The sequence below is a fragment of the Cynoglossus semilaevis genome, chromosome 18 (assembly GCF_000523025.1).
Source record: "Cynoglossus semilaevis isolate Cse_v1.0 chromosome 18, Cse_v1.0, whole genome shotgun sequence".
In the NCBI taxonomy this organism is placed as follows: Eukaryota; Metazoa; Chordata; class Actinopteri; order Pleuronectiformes; family Cynoglossidae; genus Cynoglossus; species Cynoglossus semilaevis.
Window position 1 is genome coordinate 4,011,251 of NC_024324.1, and position 20,353 is coordinate 4,031,603.

Sequence of the window (20,353 nt, forward strand, 5' to 3'; positions counted from 1 at the left end):
GCACGGCTTCAGTCAGCCTCAGATGCACTAATGATACATCCTGCAGGTGGCAGTGCAGGGAGGGGGTAGATTCCTGTATACTCTACCTACAGAACACATGTGAATTTGTCATTTTAATGATTTTAAATATCCTTAAAAAGTTTTTCTAATTTGCTAATTAATTTTTTACTATGAATTAAAAAGGACTTCATTTGCAAAAAAAAAAAGAATTTAGAATAAACAGACATGCATCTTGTTGTGTGTATGAGTGGTGTGTGTGTGTGTGTGTGTCCCAGCAATGATTGTGATTTAACACCTTCCCATTCCCTCAGGGCCATGAAGTAATAGTGAGCAGGATGAAGTATGTGTTGATTTTTTTCTCTCGCCCCTCGTTGGTGGAGCTGAGTTACGGCTCCCAGTCGTCGTCGTGATGCTGCGAGGCGATGATGACCACCACGGTCAGGATGGTGCACAGCACGATGGAGGCGATGCCCACAGCCAGGCTGATGAAGGAGAAGTTGCGAGCCTCACGGGAGGCTATTTCCGCCGTCACCATGTCCCCCCTGGCTATCGCTGTACGCACCTACGTGACGCAAGGAGGGGGGTGGGCGAGGAGGGGAGGGAGGGAGAAATTGGAGAAGATATGTTATATAAGAAGAAGAGAAGACTGAACACTGGAGTGGGAGCTGCAGGGATGGAGACCAAACCACAGTGACTGCAGCCACACAGACACAGAAACACCAACACGACAGCACCACCAACATGCACGCCGCTCAGAGCGCCGCGTTCGCCCTCTGTCAGCTCTGTTCAACTCACAGCCAGCTGAGCACACAGCCCAGAGGAGAGAAAATGGAAAAAAAAATCAATGTTTTCCCCGCTGCGCCCACAGTGCTGCAGTTATGTAACGGCCGTCCTGATGTGTGCATGTTAATGTAGCTCATTACAGAGATAAACAACCACACGCCACCAAGAACGAGAGGCTCCACACTGAGCCTTTATGTCTCTCTGCCATCCCACTCAACACCTGATGCCAACAGCCGGGCTCTGCGCCGCCTGCTGGAGCCAACGCTGCAGAAACTGTGTGAATGTGATGTATAACTTTCCACTCAGGGTCTCGGTCCAGCCGCAGCACTGGCAGCAGAATTTCTGGACAAGAACATTTTTGTTTTTCTGCATGTGTCAACTAAATTCTTTTGTTGACGGGTTTTTGTTTTTCTGCATGTGTCAACTAAAATCTTTTGTTTGGGTTTTTTCTGCCAAATCAGCTAAAAAACCCATCATTTCATTATATTCTGAGCTGTTTTTTCATCCCTACTGCAGGGCTGTGAGGTATATCTTTAAATAATGCGCTAAAAATGGATCCTTTCGTCTACTGTTACCGACATCCATATACTGTTTATCAGAGGAGAGAAACTGTTCTTTTGTCATTATGCTCTGTCATCAAGTTCTTCTCCATGAAAACTCAAATGTAGATTATTCAGGAAATTCTTTTTTTTAATCAATGTCATGTCATTTTACACTGTCATCAACTGTCCTCCTGGTGGGGCCACTATGGAAGTGCAGCCAAAATAACCACAACCCCATGTGACCACTAAGTTTTTAAGCATTTTCATTTGTTCATTAAAAAAAAAACTATTTGGAGAAATTATTTTTTTTCCCGACAGATGAAATGGCTCTGGGCAACACATTGTAATAACAAACCCCGACCATCAAAAAGACAGTGTGACGCAGCACCGACCTGCACAGCTTTGATGATGGCGATGATGCCCGTCGGCCAGAAGCAGCAGACGGTGGTGAGCACGGCGATGGGCAGGTAGTCGTGAGGCGGCCGGCGGTCCATCAAGGTGATGGTGGGAGGCATTTGCATGGGGTGGATTTGGCCTGGTGGTATTCCTGTGTGGGCTCCCCCTGCTGGCATGTAGGGCTGACCCTGGATACAGAAATAAGAGGAGGACATTGGTGAACACGACAAAACCTGTAACTGTCCAAGAACCTAACATGTTACTGCAGTCGTCCAGGAATGTCAAGTCAGGAATGAAACAAACAAAAACACACTTGATTCCACAGTGTGTTGATTTTTGAGCAGTGACTGACGTAACGCTGCAGAAAACTGATGTCAGATCAGTGAAATCTCTGTGACTCACCGAGGCCATGGGGTAGACGGGCACGTACGCTGTGCACGGCTGCAGCTGGAGCGGGTATCCTGGGTGGAGGTATCCGACGGGAGGGTGTGACACGGTGCCCCCGGTGGCCTGGGTCTGGACGGTGTAGCCCTGCGGGGCCCCTGCAGGTCCCAGGGGCCCGCATTGGAACTGGGTTTCCTGGAGGTAGCCTTCTGAGCCCGCGGGGGGAGGAGGAGGAGCAGGGTAACCAGGAGGACCACCGTGCTGAGGAGCCATGATGGGGTGCTGAGCTAAACTAGGGTCCTGGGGCCCGGGGAGGTACGGAGGAGGCTGCATGGTCTGACGACCAGAGTCATCCAGACCTGAGAGGAGGAGGTGGAGGAAAAGGAGGACAGAGGAAGAGAGGAAGAAAGAAGGAAGATATGGAAGAGAGGGCAATAAAGGAAATAAAAAAGACAAAGATACGGAAGGGAAGGAGGAGGAAGAGGCATGAGAGAGGTAGAAGGAGAGAAGAAGAAGAAGGAGAAAATATAAACCACAGAGTTTCCATCAGTTGTTCTGGATTTTTCATAATTCCACAGGGAACAGTTCTTCAGCAAGACGCTGCTCATCGAGCAGAGAAAGAAAAAAAAGAAGAGCCTGACATTTTTAAACCTGCGCTAATGATGACAGTGATGTTTTCAGGCCGGAAATGCTGTTTTATTGCTTCAAATATATTAAAATTAAAAATGACAAAGAGGAAAATGTGTTTTTTGCCACAGACTCAGGAGCAAATATACATGATCATGAAGGAAGGAGAGGAGATGGAGCTGCGGTGGATGGAGACGTGGTGTCTGAGTGATGAAGCCTGACGACGCGGAGCTCTGGGACCTGATTTACGTAACAGCCTTTGGCTCCGTCACGAACAGGAAATGGAGCAGAAAGAGACAGAAGGTGAAAAAGAGGCGTGTCAAAGGAAAGACAGTCAAATTATGACTTAACAAAATTACACACACAGTTTGTACAAATTCCATCCTAAGGAACAGCTGGAACGCCCATTTCCTTTTCCCATTTTCTTTCACCAAACTTTTTTAAGCCACTGCTACAAAAATGTCACCAAAAGTTCACGTAATGAAATAAAAAAAAAATCCTTTAGTTTGAATTAAATTAGTTTCAAACCTGTACTAGTTTAGTTGAACACAATACTGATATACTTGCAGGAATTGAAGAAAGACACACTAAAAGACCTTCTTCAACAGCTCAGAATCTCATTCTTTTGTTTTTATCGCCATCTGCTGCCAGCTAGAGGAATAGCATTTAATTGTTCTGCCTGTCACTGTTGAGTAGACGAATGAAGACGAATTATTTGCACTAAAATTAAATAATAGTTTTCAGAACCGATTAAGTGAAATCGGGCAATATTCCAAGACACACCTGATGATCAGTAGTGGTCCGCGGGACAGTGGTTGAGAAACACCAGTGTACTAGTGTTATTACTGCACTATTGTTTAAATATCATCATGTGAATAGCACTTTGACACGATGTAGAAAAGAGACGTGTGAAGCAGCCAGCACCATTGTACTGACTGTTGTGGAGCAGATTAGAAGGGATTAGAATTAAATAGAATTAAATGCAAAATACTCTGGCACTGAGACGACACTGATGATGAATACACAGCCAATAAAGTCAAATATGAAGATTTGATACAGGAAATAAACACATTTTAAAGAGAATGTGTGACTCAAAAACAAGGATAAAAAAATCAATAATTATGTTGTGATGGTTTAAAATAAATCAATTTTCAGCATCATATATGTGACATAAGGCCCTGTGGTAAAAATATCCCAAAGCTGCTGCTGCTGCTGCTGCTGCTGTTGCTGCACCCACACAGAGATGCATCATCATCATCATCATCATCATCATCATCCAGTAAAATCAGGAGCTGAAAATAATTCTGATTAATCCCCCAGTCTGTTGGATTATGGAAACAATAGGGTTTTAAACAGATCCCCTCACATCAGGATTGGCTCCATTAGACTCCAGAATCAAAACATACCCACAGGAATATATGGTAACACACACACACACTCTCTCTCACACACTCACCGTGTTTTTCCGACGACATTCCTTCCTGTCTTCTCTCCTCTGTCTTCTGCGGTCCCCTATGTTTTACTGGGTTTTTTCTCACTCTGTTGCTGCTGTTGGGGGGAAAAAATCGTTCCTTTCGTGCGCAACAGAGGCAGACTTTTATTCCAAAGGTGCGCACGCCATCCTCAAGTCTTCATTTTCAGAATAAACGCGCACTCAAATCCGCGATTTGATGCTGGAAACAATAAGTTCAGGTGCAATGGACCCCAGCTGTGTGTGTGTGTGTGTGTGTGTGTCGGCTGCTGGTCTAATAATAAGGTTTCTCCACTAACGCGTCGTCCTACATTGAATTAATGAGACACAGAGTCGAGGTTGTCTTAAAGGGACAGGCGCCGTTTTGTTTTTGTTTTTGTTTTTTTTGCAGGAAAATCCCATCAGTTCTCAACAAAGACAAGGTGACTTAGTCAGATGGATATTTATCTTTTTTTTTTTTAATTGTGTCTGTGACATGACGTCACCAACACGCACGTTGTCCTAGAGCGATTTTCCAACCAGAGTTGAATGATCTCCATGGTAACAGATTAGACAGGGAGGTGAATGGACTGTATTTACTGCTGAACAGAGAGTCCTTTTTTGGATACGTTTTATTATTGTAAATATTAATTTTAATTTAGACAGACTCTTTTTTTTTCAGGTGTAAATATTAATTTTAATTTAGACAGATTCTTTTTTTTCTTGTAAGGCATGAGACAAAGCAACACAGTGCCGGTGAAAAGACAACCAACACCAGTTTGTTTTAATACAAGTTTTATTTCTGTACAATAAATTACACCGAGGATTTGATTTCATGATTGCTGTAGTTTGGTCTGTAGTTAAAAATAATTTCATTCTTCCTGATAAGACATTCATCATGTAAACATTGACATGTTCTGTAGGCACATTTGTTGAGGTTTTTTTCCTGTCCACCATCACTGTACCTCCTCCATACAGCCCACCTCGACTGTTTTATAATTCACCGTCCTCCTCTCCTTCCCTCCTCTCCTCAGTGGGTGTAGAGAGAGGCGGTAAAGACGATGTCCCTGCGGATGGCTAGCGAGGCCTTCTCCATCTTGCTCCCCAGCACGGAGTCTCCCACGATGCGGGCGGCCTGTCGCACCTCCTTCAGCACCTCGTCCAGGCGCTGGATGCAGCGGACCACGGTGCCCTCCTGGACGTCGGTGAGCAGCGCGATCTCTGCGAACGGCTGGAGCAGGAACGGGACAGGAGCAGAGGAGGACACAGGGTGAGAACTTCATCAGACTGGAGAATGTCTGATCCAGATACATGATGACAATAGTTCAGGTCTCACCATGCCTCTGGCCCAGCAGTACACCACCTCTGTCAGACCGAACTTGAACTGGCCAACGAACTCCTCAGCCGTCTGTGGTATCCCACACTCCCTCTGCAGCTCGCCGATACGCTGGGCCACCGACAGTACACTCTTGATGCCCTGAGAGAGGGGCGGGTGGGGGGATGGGAGGGGAGAGAGAGAGAGTCACCCAGTCAAGATGGTGAATAATTTAGTCTGAAACCAAACTACAGTACTATAGATAACTCAAGTCAATTGATTTTCAAGTCACCGAATGGAGTTTAAGTCCCTGAGTCAGGCTCTTCCTCAGGTCAATGAAAATCAGTCTCTGTGAAGGGTATGAGCTGTCCAAGTCAACAAGTCTTTTTTGTGAAAGAAAAGTTGGAGACAAATCTGAATTTATGTCACAGCAGACAAAAGAAAATGCCCAAAGACCTTGGTTAAGTGAACAAGTCACATCTGAGTCTGACTCGTAAAGAAATGTCCGAGCGGAGAAGTAGAGAAGCCAAGTCAGTGCCATTCAAGTGGACAGAGAGTCAATAAGAGACAGTGAGAGGAGAGACTCATTCTACCTGCTGTAAAAGAGTTTTCACATTTACGGCCTAAACCTAAATCCTTCCGTCTCTCCTTCTGTTTGATTTCTACACCTTCAGCCTGTCACAGTTGATAAAGAAAAGTTTCTCTGTTTGACAAACTGCTCTGTGTCTCGTCTTCTCTTCCTAGAACACAGACCTCAGGACACGGTCGCGACAAATACTCACACAAGGGCGTCCCTGAGAGAGGAAGACCTGACCGCTGAATTATTGAGAGAGTCTTAGCCTCGGGTGAGTTTGCTAAAGTGCCCTTGTCCTCTCTGCAGAGGGAGGATGTTTTATTGCACATCAAATCTGCACAATGTAATACAAGGTGAGTGTGTGTGTGTGTGAGTCACCAGTGGAGAAAACAAAGTCACATCGTGTTCAGTGCTACTTAAATACCCGTTTGTCCTCTGGTACCGATGCTGACGCCCACTCACCTCCTGCAGTGTGTTGGTGATGTGCGGCTCCACCTGCGTGTTCTGCGTAAAGACCAAACAGGACAGCAGGGCGGCGCTCTCCTCAGGCGCCATGGGACTCAGGACGTTCTCGAAGAGCAGCTCGGTCAGCAGCAGCTCGTGGCTGCTGATCTGACAGGCAACGCGGCCTTTTAGCTGCACCGCGCCGCTGCTGTCGATGTACTGGAGGGACTCCAGGACCTGACAGGAAACACGACCAACTTCAGTTACCATGTATGACTGTTTCAATAACGAAATTAGGAAACATTTATATAGTGAAGGTGTTTCATCATCACTAACGCAGTAACATCATATTGGCAAAAATAAACTCGTTTCATGGTGCGACCATGTTACAGTTTGGTCGTAGATGAACTAAATAACTAACTGAACCAAGATAAGGTTCCCTGGCTGGAGTCTGTGCTCCGTCTGGTCCAAACCTTGATCCTCTGGTGATATTCAGGCAGCAGAGACAGAGACTGATCTGAGATCAGGAACATCAGCCGGTCCAGCTCCTCCTGCACAGACATCCTCTCATGACTCCGAGCAAACTGAAAAACAAATACACAAGCACAGAGACAGAGACAGAGGACAGACACTGTGATCAAATGGAAACGGTCGCAGTGCAGAGCTTGACCTGATTTCAAAGCAGCGCAGCATCAGAGAGAGCAGAGGAGAAAACATTTCTCCTTCAGAACAGGGACGCTGCAGCAGAAAGTACACAATATTTACACCAACAGTCGCCTTTGATTCCATCTGCACCTTATCTGATCAAATGAAGCTGCCAGACAGACACATCACAGAGCCACAGACGCCTGTGATCTCTGATGGTGTTATTGACATCTGTGTCTTTTCACTGAGATGAGCGCAGGCATCAAAAGGAGTTTGATTGCGAGTGTTTTACATCGGCGTACAGGGGCAATTATCCTAATTAGTTTAATCATATGCATCTGCGTGTGCGCGGGGATTTGTCATCATGAGCAAAACATGAGGATTAAAAACTGTAATCTGCAGATGTCAAAGACAACAAAACACACACACCTGCTCTGGGAACAGGGGTGAGTGGATGCAGTTGAACTCTTTGAGGCTCTCCTGCAGCACACGGAGTCTCATGGAACCTTCCACCACATCCACGCTCTTCAGCTGCAGGTCGTTGACCGGGTCCAGAGACCCGATGCCCCCGGGGTTGGCTTCGGCCAATCGAAGGAGCTCCTGGGTCGCCGTGGAGATAGCCTGGCCTGGAGGATCCAGTCTGTAGGAGAGTGAGACAGATTTCATCAGAGACAAACAGAAACAGTTCTCAATGGATTGTTAACATTTGTATCAACTCAAATTATAAACCTAATTGATATCCATTTTAACGCACTGCGACACCAACCTGAAGCGCGGCTGTTGCCTCTTGTTGTAGTTGTCGATGATTCTGTCAGGCACGACTTTGAGGGTTTTCACTGTGATGGATGTAATCTCCTGAAGCTTCAGCTTTTGCACCGTGTGACTGCAGGGACCTGAGAGGACAGCATGGAACACCATGTACACATAAACTCCCACTGTTTCCTGTAGGGGGTGCTATAAATGTCATTGTAATGACACATCTGAGCAGGTGTTTTTGTGACACAGCCGTTTGGAGTTCCCATGTTACATGGAGCTGTACACCTCCAACAATATTGTACCAAAAGCTTTAAATTTAACAAATGATTTTAACCCTTTAACCCTAAATTCTGCAACCTATAGATGTAATATTTATCACATACTGTATATATGTAACTCAGGCTCAGCTTTGTTCAGTGTTTCTCATAAATATTTTTTTAATATTTTCTTAACTGTGCCTCAAAGGGAAAAATTCAATTCCTTGTAATTTTATTTCCTTTTTCCATATGAAAACAACAGCAGTGTTTTAAATACAATTCAGAGGAGTTTTAAAGCGATGGCTGTGAATGTGTTGATGTATGTGGGTGTGTGTATGGGGGGGCATCTATTTTCTGGATGTCAATCAACCAACCCTCAGGTATGAACAGAGCCGTGTTGTAGAGGTGCGGCAGTGACATGCCGTCTGTCGCTCCTCCTCCTCCTCCTCCTCCCTCGTTGCCTTTCTCACAGATAATGAGAGCCGTGAAGGTGCGATTCACTGAGTCGTTAGACACCTGACACGGAGACAAGACATGACAGATGAGTCACAAAGTCTGCTGGGAAAATACAGTCACACACGTCAAAGAAAACAAAGAAAACTCTGTCCTGACTGGTGTCCTCTGAAGGCTCAACATCACCAGGTGACTTAATGCACGTCACTGCAGCTAATTCCCTAGTAGCCCACCTGCAGTATCACTCCGAGAGCATTCAGATGCTGTTTATTGTTGACCACCACCACCCGGCCCACAGACAGAGCCTTCAGCCCGTTCACCGACTCCAGCATCGCACGCTGAAGACAAACAGAACACAGTTATAAACCTCCCTGCAGATCTAGGTGCTCCATGTGGACTTGTTTTGAGGTCTTTGTACTTGGAGTATTTCACTGGTGGTTCTGAGCTCCGTCACTGTGTGGTAGTACTGCAGGAGGTCAGAGAGCTGACCCTCTGTGTCCAGGGGAGGCAGCGAGGACAGCGTCTGTTTCAGCTGACTGATCTGCTTCTCATGGCTCTGGATGAGGAAACAGAAACAGAAACAGAATCATGATTCACAGCCTGATTACAGTAGTGTTTTTTTCTTTTTCTCCTTCTGGTGTTTGAACAGCGCCCCCTGCCCACCTGAGTGTCTCTGTGGTTTTCAGAGAAGCTCCTCCTCATCATGTCGGTCACACGAAGCGCTTCGACTCGCAGCAGGTTGAGGATCATGGTGTAGGTGAGTCTGAACTGAGACTGGAGCAGCATGGGTTTACCCTGAACCAGATGGAACAGAAGATGTCAGCGGTTTACTGCTCGTCTGATTCGGGTTTCTTTTGTTTTTTTTTTCGCTGAAGACATGTTTTATAATGCAGAATTAAATAAAACAAAACAAAAATAAAAATTTAAAATTATTATTAAAATCTATTATTTATGCATTTTGTTTCCTGGGACTGATAAGATTAAAGATGTTTGTCAGGGAGTACTGTTGCAAAATTAGAATATTTTCACATCAGGAAAAGAAGAGCAGAAACTGTTTCTTTTCCACTTTTCCACAAACTCCGAGTCTCTTTATTGGCACATTTAAAGTGAAATGACTCCACAGAGGGAGAACCAGTAAAAATAACCACTCAGCCGTGTAATTAAATGTTAAATGAACGACCCGGAATGCAACGATTTCTCTGAAAAAAAAAAAACAATTGCATAAACAAATGTACGTCAGAGAGCCTCACCAGCATCATGACGTGCAGGTCTGCCATCTCATGAACACCCGCTTTACACAGAATAATGACGGTGCCTGTGGCGTCCAGGCCTCTCCTCCCAGCTCTGCCTGCCATCTGAATGTATTCACCTGAAGGCACCAGTGAAAGAAGCTAATTAAAATGATTAAGTACTAAAGAATGATTAAAAACTAATTATGAAATCCTGCTGTTTTTTTAAGCTCTCATTCAGCCTCGGAGAAGGCCATTAATCTTAGCTTACTCTTGGCTAACATTGGCTATTTTTGCTGACATTTTAAAATAACAATTCCTTTGTCTAAACTACTGTCAGTTTTAAAATATTTTTGCAGTATCTTTAAGCTGTTTTGGATGAATTTCAGGCAGTGAGAGACAGACCTGGCAGTAGATTTCTGAAGCCAGTGCCGTCATGTTTCCTGATGCTGTCAAACACCACAGTCCTCGCGGGCATGTTGACTCCCATGGCAAACGTCTCGGTGGCAAACAGCACCTGAGGCGATGAAGGGAAGAACGTGTCGTTCACCTCCGAGTCAGTGAAGTTTATATTGGAAAAGCTGCTTTGACTCACTTTGACGAGACCTCGTGAAAACAGCATCTCGATCACTTCCTTCAGGATGGGCAGGATCCCACTGTGATGGACGGCTATTCCTCTCTTCAACAGGTCTCTCATCACCAGGATCTAAACATTAGATTTTAGAATTTATAATCCGTAATCAGTGATTTAAATAACCCTCTAGGGTAATATTTACTCTGAAACAATTATGAAAAATAGATTGTTGACACACACACAAAATGTTCTTCGAACAGAAAAAAGAGATTCAGCTCAGCTGACTGGTGGTCACCTGAGGTAGCTGGCGGTCTCCCCCCCGCAGGCGGCTCAGACTCTTCTGGAAGAAAGAATGAATCTCTGCCTTCTCTATGGACGTGGTCAGGTCCATGGAGTCCAGGGAGCGGGCGTTGTCGTCGCAACGTGTCCGAGAGAAGGTGAAGGCGACGACTGGAGTCTGCTGTCGCGCAGACAGGAAGTGAAGGAGGCTGAGCCACACAGAGCGGTCCTGCAGGCGGGAAACGCAGACAGGGACGTTCAGAGAAAGACGTGTGAGCACAAAGATGGACGTGTAGAGGGGACGGACAGACGGGGATGAAGTACCTGACTGGCTGTCGTGTTATGAGAAGTATTTTTAGCACCAAAGGACTGGGCGTGTTTGCTGGTTCGCTCCTTTTTGGCGTCAACTGCTGCATAGTACCTAAACAACGAGTCAGTCTTTCTGAGTACAGGTTTTGAGACTTAACTGACAAATGTCATAATTTACAGCAAACTGTTTGAACTGTTTTACCCTTTGGTTAGGAAGTTCCCTGCAGCATCCACCAGCAGGAACATCTCCTTCTGGGTCTTGGTACTGTTTCCAGTGTACAGATGATGCTCCAAAGGCACAGGTCTCTTCATGGTACTGATCACGTAAATGTGCCTCTTCTTGATACGACTAAAGAGAAAAAGGTTAGAGAAAATATGCAACGTATTTTTACTACTGTGTACTTCCAAAATAGTATGCAACGTATTTTTACTACTGTGTACATCCAAAACCGATTCAGTCCATTTTTTTTGCAGTGAAGGAAATAACTGCGCCCCGCACTTTGGGCACCAGCATTTTTCCTTTAGATCATTGATCTAATATTGAGCAGATGACATTGTGGAGCACTTACCCAATCCACTCACTGAACTCCAGTGCGTTAGGCACGGTGGCACTGAGCAGAATGATACTGACGTGATCTGGAAGCATGATTAAAACCTCCTCCCACACGACACCTCTCTGAGAAAAACAAGGTTATATAAAATATTAAATACATATATAAGTATTGACTCCTGCAGTAAAACAAGTAACAAACAAACACAGCGTAGGATCGGCCCTGACCTCAGCATCATTGATGTAATGAACCTCGTCAAAAATCACCCACTCCAGGTCTCTGATGACCTCGGAGCCGTTGTACAGCATCGACCTGAGACAGAAGAGACCGAGTAAAGACTCATGAAGGACATCTGGACATTTTCCAAAATTGCTAACAGTGGAATGGACTCAGTCTGAACACCTGAGGATCTCTGTGGTCATGATGAGGCAGGAAGATTCTGGACTGAGCTGGACGTCGCCTGTCAGGAGTCCCACATCACCAAAGGTGTTCTTGAAGTCCCTGAACTTCTGATTGGACAGAGCTTTGATCGGGGATGTGTAGATGGTCCTGTGAGAAAATAAAATGAAAATATGAAAAGATTTGAATTTGTTAAGAAAGATACCGTAACACAGATTAGGGTACAGATTTGATTTCACTTTTAGGAATTGAAACTTCCTGTCAAATACCTGGTCATGTGTTTCTGTGACAGCGCGATGGCGTACTCGGCCACCACGGTTTTACCCGCAGATGTGTGAGCAGCTACAAACACAGACTCGTGAGCCTCCAGCCTCAGCACCGCCTGTTTCTGGAAAGTGTCCAGTTCAAACGGCCACTGGGGGAAAAAAAGGAGGGAGAAAGACCACAGAGATCAGCTGATGATGGAACACCAGCCAGTAAATGAAAAATGAGGAAATGTGGGAAATGAGGAAAGGACAACGGATAACAGAAACGACTGGACGAGGGCAAACAAAGTCACCTTGAAAGCTGGATTAGGAATGCGTTTGTGGAAATCATCACACGGTGAAGTGATGTCCACAGGAACGGCCCACTTCTTCTTCAGCTCTGGATTTTCCTTTGGTTTTATTTTCTCATCCTTTTTAGGCTCTGAGGGAGCGGAGGATGACACAGCATCCTGAGGAGAGAGGGGAAAAAGGAGGGATAATTCAAATTAAAAACACTTCATTTGCACAGTAATACTGTGTTCAAATAGAAAACATCAATACATCATCGAACCACTGTCCATTATAATTATTTAGCACAACTTCAAGGTAATCATTTGTCCAGATTTGAAGAATGTATCGGTTACCTTGATGCCCAGATCTTCAAGACTATTAGTTCTGGGGAGTGACTTTTCTTCTTTGTTGCTTTTCTCCTCTTTCTCTGGCTCAGGCTGCATGTCAATTATGTCATCAAAAGTGGACAGGAGGGACATGAGGTTCACTTCTGGCTTGGCCATCTTGGCATCTTGAGTCAAATAAAAATGGGAAAAGAACAATTTAAAAATATTCATCCTTGCAGGCGTTGCGTCCTCATGAACGTTACTTCTCACCTTTGTCACTGAAGTCCATTCCAGCTTTGAATCCAGGTGGAATTTTGAGCAAATCTGTGAAGGAGAAACAACCAGTAAAACAACCCGTGCAGAGATAACGATGACAAAACTGACTTTGTATAATTCAACCTTTCTTCCAAATTTAAACATCACCATTCTCAAAGTCTACATCCTCCTCGAACTCTGATTTCTTCTGGATTTGTTCCAGTGTAAGCTCTTCCATTCCTCCTGGAAATTGAGTAATAAACACAAGGGGTTAAGAAGTAGTAACTTGGATACTTGTGTCATCACCAGCAGTGGAGAAATATTTAAAATATTGAATGAAAAATGCACAGAGTGAGAAAATCTCACCAGGAAGGAAGGGGTAGTTTGTGCTGCTTCCTCGTAGGCTCTCTGACGGAGGCCCCGGTTGACGATGTAGAGAGAGCGAGTTTTTGGCAGAGAGGTCAGTGTTTTCTAGTAAAACCTAAATAAACAAAATGATTCTTTATTTTTAATCAAACAGTGAAATAAGAAAAATCTACATTATGTTAATGTGGACATATATATATGTTTATGTATATGTGTTTACTATATATGTGTGTTTACTCTTAAATCAAATTGGGGTTATTTCAAAATGAAGCAAATAAAACACAGTTGGCATGTGTCCCCTAAGTTATGATATTCAAAGATTTACAGTAGCAGAGATGACACATGTTTGTGAAATACCTCCTTGAAATCCCGGAGCATTCCTGTGGTTGGATCCCTGACAACTGAGAGACCGGAGTGAAGTGGTGACGCATTGCAGTTGAGCAGAGAGTCGATGTTGGGCTCTCTCTTTGTAACTCTGTTGAAACATCAGTTCACATCTCTGCTGAGTTTTACGGTTTTTAATTTGGTCTTCAGACTGTCATTAGTATTACAATATATTAGAATCTCCTACAAGTAGATCCAGTCAACAAAAACACCTACAGATAGAATTTACTGGGCTCCACATTTACATAAACAACAACAGGAATCTATAAATCAATCATTTATGTCAAGCTCAAGCATAACATTTTTATGCATGAATAATTACATTTTAAATGTGCTGCACTTACTTGAGGAACTTTTGGAAAGCCAAGTCTGTGTCGTGTATAGGAAGCCAGGCAGGATCCTGTAAAAACTGTTTTTCAACTTCTGTCTCCAGGTTTAGACTCGAGGGGGGAAGTCCATGTGGAAGCTGGGAGGACAAAATGAGGTCAGTGAAATAAAACATCCGTCATTCACTGTATTCATTCATTTCACTGTCCTTCCACTTATCATTGCTCTAATACAGAGTGGACACGAGTGATGTTAAATGGCATGAAAAGCTGAAGTGAATCAAGTCATGTGATAAACAACACTTTATCACCTCCTGCAGGCCTATTATAGCAGCATTTATACAGCATCTCATGTAAATCATAGGAAACTTTCCAACAGGCATTTTAGAACAAGCAGTAGTGAGAGCAATTCTCAGTTCCTGATAATCTATACAAAATACATAAATGTACACACTCCTCACACACCGTGCTTAGTGGAGGTAACTGATGTTCTGGAAGGGGGTGTGTGATGAGCTCAAACCTGCCGGAGCATCCCAGCTCCAGCAGAGACAGAGGCAGGTCCATGGGGCCCACAGGGGGCAGGTCTGTAAAAACAAGACAAGAGACAAAACAATACATTGACACCACAGAATTGTGTGTATTCTATCCAAACCAATAAAGTTAGGTATATTAAACATTAAGTAAAATATGTAGGCCTAGCGAGAATGCAGAAAAGTAATAGGTTTTAGCTGAATTGAACTAAACTTGTTTGAAATTGAACCTAAAAGAGTTTTAAAAGTGTTTTTAATTCATCCTAAAATGTTCTTAACATCTTGTCACGTCATATCCTTCTGTTGTTGACATAAAAGCCAGGTGTATGTATTTAAACATAAGGAAGACCATTGAAAATTATTTTACAAAAGGTTTTTATTTATCAACTTATAAAAGCGGCGAAGCTGAATGTAGAGCAGTGGTTGACAGAAAGCTGGCTGCACACACACATATTCAGCCACATCATCATCACACAAATTACACAAGTGAGCGATAGTAGCAAAATAAAAGTCGCTGTGTCACAAGTGCGTAATTAAGTGTGTAATTATATTTATATAACTTTAATGCACATTCATTGAACTGCAACTTACCTATTCTGTCCATGTTCCCACTTAGACAAGATGCTTCAAGTTACAACTGACGATTGTCGCACCGGATGTTGTCACAATTCAATAGCGGAAGCAGCTTGCAAAAATGCAACAAAACGATGTAACTAAAATTTTTTTTAAAAAATTAAATATTTTTGTGCGAAATATACGATGACATTTTAGTCAATAAGATCTTGTGATTTAAAAATATAAAAAAAAATCAAAACGACTCATAACTCATCGGCTGACAACACGTCATATGTACGCGTCAGTGTTTTTGTTAAAGTCGCAGCACAGCAGCGTTGGAGTGAGGTGAGGAAAAAAATAAAAAAACAATAAAAAATAAAAGTATACAAATCTCTGCAAAGCAGCTAGTCTAAATGACGTATGATTTAATTTTGTTTGGTCTATTTGGTGCAGTCTCTTGGAAGCGTTCGTGCTCTGTCTTTTTGCTAGCACATTAGTTAGCACCGATTGGATAGTAGCGGTTGATGGATGTGCTGGGTGTAAAATTGTATCGCCTGTTTACATTTCCGCAATGCATTGTCAATAACACCGCTATTATTGAAAATTGGTAAAAAAAAAATAAAAATAAAATAGAAATAAGCCTAATAAAAAATAAAAGATGTTACAATTACAAATTTCTGCAGGAGAACAACTACAAACAGCATTGCTGCACAAATAGCCACGCAATTGTCGTTTTTAACGGTAATAATAATACCGTTAAATTATTAAATACTCTGTTGAGAACAAAAACAAGAAAGGGCATATTTCCAAATATTGTAAAGTTAGTATTACAAGTTTAATGCACATGTGCTCTGGTTGTGTTTTAGTGGATAAAACAAACGTCATGTTGGCGTTTCCCAACTCATTGACTGAAGAAGAGGAGGCTTTGCAAAAGAAATATGCAAAACTTAGAAAAAAGGTAAGAAAACTATATTTGTTGTGTCAAAGTTGGATACATTTGTCTTACCACTTTATTGTGTTTTACTGAAAAACATTGACCTAATATGTAGACTAAAACTAGACCACAGTAGACAAAAAATGTAGACACATAAACGTATAAACAACTAAAATTCTTTAATAATTACTCTTGGATAAAAATGAACTTACTAATTTATACCTTTTATCTTTTTACCTTTTATTTATCATATATGTGTGTTTCTTTTACTGCACAAAATACACTTTATCTCATATTTAGAATAAAGAATCTGATTAAAAAATAATATTCCTTCAATTTGCCAGCTAAATGGACGGAAATAAAGAAGCTTACAGTATGAGTTGGAAAACTTAGTTGGGGAAGTGCTCATGCATGAATGACCATATTTTAATAAACCTTGTTCATATCTGTATTATCAAAGTTGTTATATTCATTTAGATACCGTTCTTATTATTTGCAGAAATAGGTGAGTTTTTAATGTGTCTGTGTATTTTTTGTCTTGTTTAGAAAAAGGCAGTGCTTGTATTGAAGAAGCAAAGTTCTACCAGCCAGACAAACCAGGCTGGTTTAAAGAGAAGTAAGTTCACTTGACATTGTTTCGTATAAACTAGTACTAGTACCAGTAATAGTACAGCTTTTGCAGCACATTTTAATTTGTACTGTTATCCTCATTCTTTCATACCGGTATGCTGAATGTCTTGTTCATGTGTTTGTTCATCACAGCACCGACTGACCAGCCCGTCGTTGACACTGCAACAGCGACAGAGCAAGCAAAGATGCTCATCAAGTCTGGTGCCATCAGTGCCATCAAGTCAGAGAACAAGAATTCTGGTTTCAAACGCTCTCGAATGCTGGAGATTAAACTGAAGGTCAGATCCTACACTGATTTAATCATGTGTGATATATGTCAAGGTCATGTCTGTTATATAGACTCATATGGTGCAGGCATTGTTGATCTGATTCGTTTGGTAGATTGTGACAGAATGCTTTATAAATTCTCCATCTTTCTCTGACACAGGACCCAGAAAAAGGCCCAGTTCCAGCGTTCCTACCATTTCAAAGAAGTGTTTCCACAGATGAAGAGCAGCTTGAGGTTAAGTGATATTCTAACACATTTCAATAGTACTACATTGTTGGAGTTTTACTTTGTTCTTGGAATTTGACATTTTTGGAATTTGTTTTCATTTGGGGAAGAAATCCCCATTTCCAGGATTTGAAACACTTGAAACAGAAATGCAATAAAAACAAAAATGTCTCCATCAAATAAGTGGATTTTCCCAGCCTGCGATCAATAAAGTACTATCTGTCTATCTAGCTAGCTAGCTTGGATGACACACAGTGTGTGTGCTTTACAGGAAGTACTGTCTGCTCTAATGTACACTTACTTTTGCTCCTTCTAGCCTGGAAAAAGAGCCAACAGAAAATCTTTGTATGAGAGCTTTGTCAGTTCAAGTGACCGATACCGTGATGAGGACGAGGCAGGGGCGGTTTCGTCCATCCGGGACGTGGACAGAGACCGAGATGTGGACAGGGAGCGGGAAAAAGACCGGGAGAGGGACAGGGACCGGGAGAGAGACAGGGGCAGAGACCGGGAGCGGGATCGAGACAGAGACAGGGACAGAAGCAGAGAAAGAGAGCGAGAACGAGACAGGGAGAGAGACAGAGATGGACCGTTTAGAAGTGAGTAACCACCATCATCACACTATGTCTGTGCTGTAATGTGTGACAGAGCCGGGACATGTCAGTGTTAGAATTTTAACCTTTCCATTCCCTGTGTTCACCCTCAGGGTCTGACTCGTACCCAGAGCGCAGAGGTGTGCGGAAAGGAAACACTGTGTATGTTTACGGCTCTGGACTGGTGGAGGACAGCCTGCGCTCGTCCTTTTCTCTTCATGGAAACATTATTGACCTCTCAATGGACAACCCACGCAAGTAATGACCAAAATTTATCTTAAAAAAATCACAATGAAGTGATTTATGTCTGTTGTCTAACGGTCCTTTATACAATGACACACAAAACTGCAACATAAATGTGTGCAGATTGAATCAATGTTTATTTTATTCATATCTTTTTTTTATAGTTGTGCATTTATCACTTTTGAGAAGATGGAGTCCGCAGATCAGGCTGTAACTGAGGTGGGTGATAGTTATTATGAACAAATACATCACTTCTGATAAATATTGATGACCTTTGCAAAGCAGAAGACAGGAGGAGTGTGTCGGAAATGTATAGCCTAGAAAACAGCCTTTCTGGCTTATTATTTATTTAAATTCTTGTCTAGATTGAAACCTAATCCTAGTCAATAATTATGGAAGAAGATGCTGTTGACTAAGAAGATTCGTAGTCTACAATATTAACTCAGCAGAGGGAATCAGCAGAGGAAAATTGTTCTTTACTGCTCACAGAGGAGCCTGCTGTGCTCTCACAGTGACCCCTGTCCTTCTGTGTCTCACAGCTGAATGGAAGCACAGTGGGGGACGTTCACATCAAAGTCAGCATCGCTAGGAAGCAGCCTATGCTGGATGCTGCGACCGGCAAGTCTGTGTGGGCTTCACTAGGTAAATACTTCATCATGTCACACGTTTAGACACCGGTCGGAGTCTGTGTGTTAGAACAGGTATGTAACCTTCTGACTGTCTTTCACAGCTGTGCAGAACAGCACCAAAGGCTCCTACAGAGACAAGAGGAACCAAGTCGTGTACAGTGAGGATTTCCTCTGATGACGTTTTTCTTTTTTTCTTGTATTGTTTGACACAGATTCTTTATGTTTATTTTTGATTCATTTTAATAAACCCAGGTGTCCAACATGCCTGCAACAAAGCTTTTGTCTCATGTTCTTCTACTTTGTTTTGAAGCACCTAACAGTAACAAGAGACAAGTCTGTCTCCACCAGGTGCTTTGTCATGTTCTTGAACTGATCTGTCTGAGGGACACATTTTTGGGAGGGGGGGAGGGGGGCTGAGGGAATGCATTTGATCAGCTATGGCTGGCTTGAATTTAAAAAATGCTTCTAAATATTCTTTGGTAAACTCAGTATTTTCTCAATACTTTAAGATGAGATTCTGTTTATTGGTGCAATATTTACTTCTAACCTCCAGATGGACCATAAACCCACATAAAATTCACACCTGAATAACGTCTTATATCATCTTATGTAGATTATATCATCTTCATATCATCTTACTGCACTTTTACACGTCCTGCACCACTCAAGTCACTCATCCATTTCCTTTCCTCTCCTCCACTTCGTGACTAACACTTCAGTGCCCCCTGCTGGTAGATGGAACTATTTGCTAATTATCACAGCCTTCTTTAACATATTCACAATCAAAAACTGGAAAATACTGACTGTGATTCACAGTCATTAAGTAAATGGACTAGAGATGGAATGACAGAGAGACAACACCAGGTTTTCTAATTTAAATTCTTCCTAATGTGTTTCACTTTAATCATACAGACCAGATGGTACATACTGTATATTCAAGTTCAATAATACTTTAACTGTTACAATACTCATGAACGCACTGGCCCCTTTTCACAGTGTACATGTTACTGTGTTATGACAAAATTATATTATGTGCTATTGTTCACCATTTGACTCAGAAATGCAGAAACAGGAAGTATGTGCATGAAATTGACAAAGTCTTGCAGGAACCTTAGAACAGATAATGAGTAGCATCTCCCATCAATGGCAAGCACACACAAGGTCTGTCTGGTCGTTTCAGCGTTTTCACACACAAGGTCTGTCTGGTCGTTTCAGAGTTTTCCCACTGACTACGCGAGTCTCAGTACAAGTCAAATGGTGGTCAATAGCAAAAATAGCATAATATTTTTATCATAACAACGGTAAGAAACAGAGTCCTTTCACTCTACAGTTCATGCAAGCTCAGTTGCAGAGCCATTGTTAACCAGCAAGTACCTTTCCTTATTCTTAAGTTAAAAAAATGCTTGGGTTTAAAAGTGTCACTTTTACCAACATTCATTACTAGCGTACACATTTTAATGCACATTCTAAGAGAGCTTCATGGGGTGTTTCTTTTATTTTCACATTCTTGAGTTGTGATAAAAGGCCTGGGTCTGTGTGAAACTTTGCTCTGACAGGAAGTTCCGACACTTGACCCTGGTAAATGCTTT

At 42.6% G+C, this 20,353-nt stretch overlaps 3 protein-coding genes across 3 annotated transcripts; 1 reads left to right on the forward strand and 2 right to left on the reverse strand.

Moving 5' to 3' along the window:
* Positions 1-17: 17 nt before the first annotated feature.
* Positions 18-4,817, reverse strand: prrt1 (proline-rich transmembrane protein 1). The gene is made up of 4 exons (XM_008331194.3): positions 4,189-4,817; positions 2,124-2,464; positions 1,718-1,909; positions 18-562 (listed from the first exon to the last, which is right to left on the reverse strand). The coding sequence occupies exons 1-4, from the start codon at positions 4,205-4,207 to the stop codon at positions 386-388; spliced, it is 729 nt and encodes a 242-aa protein (XP_008329416.1). The 5' UTR covers positions 4,208-4,817; the 3' UTR covers positions 18-385.
* Positions 4,818-4,960: 143 nt separating this feature from the next.
* Positions 4,961-15,379, reverse strand: skic2 (SKI2 subunit of superkiller complex). The gene is made up of 29 exons (XM_008331195.3): positions 15,282-15,379; positions 14,626-14,744; positions 14,179-14,300; positions 13,808-13,925; positions 13,451-13,565; positions 13,253-13,327; positions 13,100-13,153; positions 12,857-13,014; positions 12,527-12,682; positions 12,237-12,382; positions 11,971-12,117; positions 11,796-11,880; positions 11,587-11,693; positions 11,220-11,366; positions 11,033-11,129; positions 10,725-10,937; positions 10,451-10,561; positions 10,261-10,372; positions 9,877-9,995; positions 9,290-9,421; positions 9,045-9,182; positions 8,860-8,964; positions 8,548-8,689; positions 7,927-8,053; positions 7,590-7,800; positions 6,989-7,099; positions 6,534-6,752; positions 5,519-5,659; positions 4,961-5,413 (listed from the first exon to the last, which is right to left on the reverse strand). The coding sequence occupies exons 1-29, from the start codon at positions 15,292-15,294 to the stop codon at positions 5,213-5,215; spliced, it is 3,741 nt and encodes a 1,246-aa protein (XP_008329417.1). The 5' UTR covers positions 15,295-15,379; the 3' UTR covers positions 4,961-5,212.
* Positions 15,380-15,483: 104 nt separating this feature from the next.
* Positions 15,484-19,039, forward strand: nelfe (negative elongation factor complex member E). Its single transcript, XM_008331191.3, has 10 exons — positions 15,484-15,590; positions 16,112-16,203; positions 16,726-16,795; positions 16,942-17,087; positions 17,237-17,311; positions 17,619-17,898; positions 18,006-18,150; positions 18,300-18,354; positions 18,675-18,777; positions 18,866-19,039. Exons 2-10 carry the CDS (start codon positions 16,129-16,131, stop codon positions 18,937-18,939), a joined length of 1,023 nt encoding a protein of 340 aa, XP_008329413.1. The 5' UTR covers positions 15,484-15,590; positions 16,112-16,128; the 3' UTR covers positions 18,940-19,039.
* The last annotated feature ends 1,314 nt before the right edge of the window (positions 19,040-20,353 follow it).

Coding starts and splice junctions, on each gene's coding strand:
- prrt1 (XM_008331194.3), bottom strand. Junction 1,910..2,123: donor CCGTCTACCCCATGGCCTCG/GTGAGTCACAGA, acceptor TTCTGTATCCAG/GGTCAGCCCTACATGCCAGC. Junction 563..1,717: donor CCATCATCAAAGCTGTGCAG/GTCGGTGCTGCG, acceptor TGCGTCACGTAG/GTGCGTACAGCGATAGCCAG.
- skic2 (XM_008331195.3), bottom strand. Junction 8,690..8,859: donor CTCTCGGAGTGATACTGCAG/GTGGGCTACTAG, acceptor TCTCCGTGTCAG/GTGTCTAACGACTCAGTGAA. Junction 6,753..6,988: donor AATATCACCAGAGGATCAAG/GTTTGGACCAGA, acceptor GTTTCCTGTCAG/GTCCTGGAGTCCCTCCAGTA.
- nelfe (XM_008331191.3), top strand. CDS start 16,129: ATGTTGGCGTTTCCCAACTCATTGACTGAAGAAGAGGAGGCTTTGCAA. Junction 16,204..16,725: donor ATGCAAAACTTAGAAAAAAG/GTAAGAAAACTA, acceptor TGTCTTGTTTAG/AAAAAGGCAGTGCTTGTATT. Junction 18,355..18,674: donor CAGATCAGGCTGTAACTGAG/GTGGGTGATAGT, acceptor TGTGTCTCACAG/CTGAATGGAAGCACAGTGGG.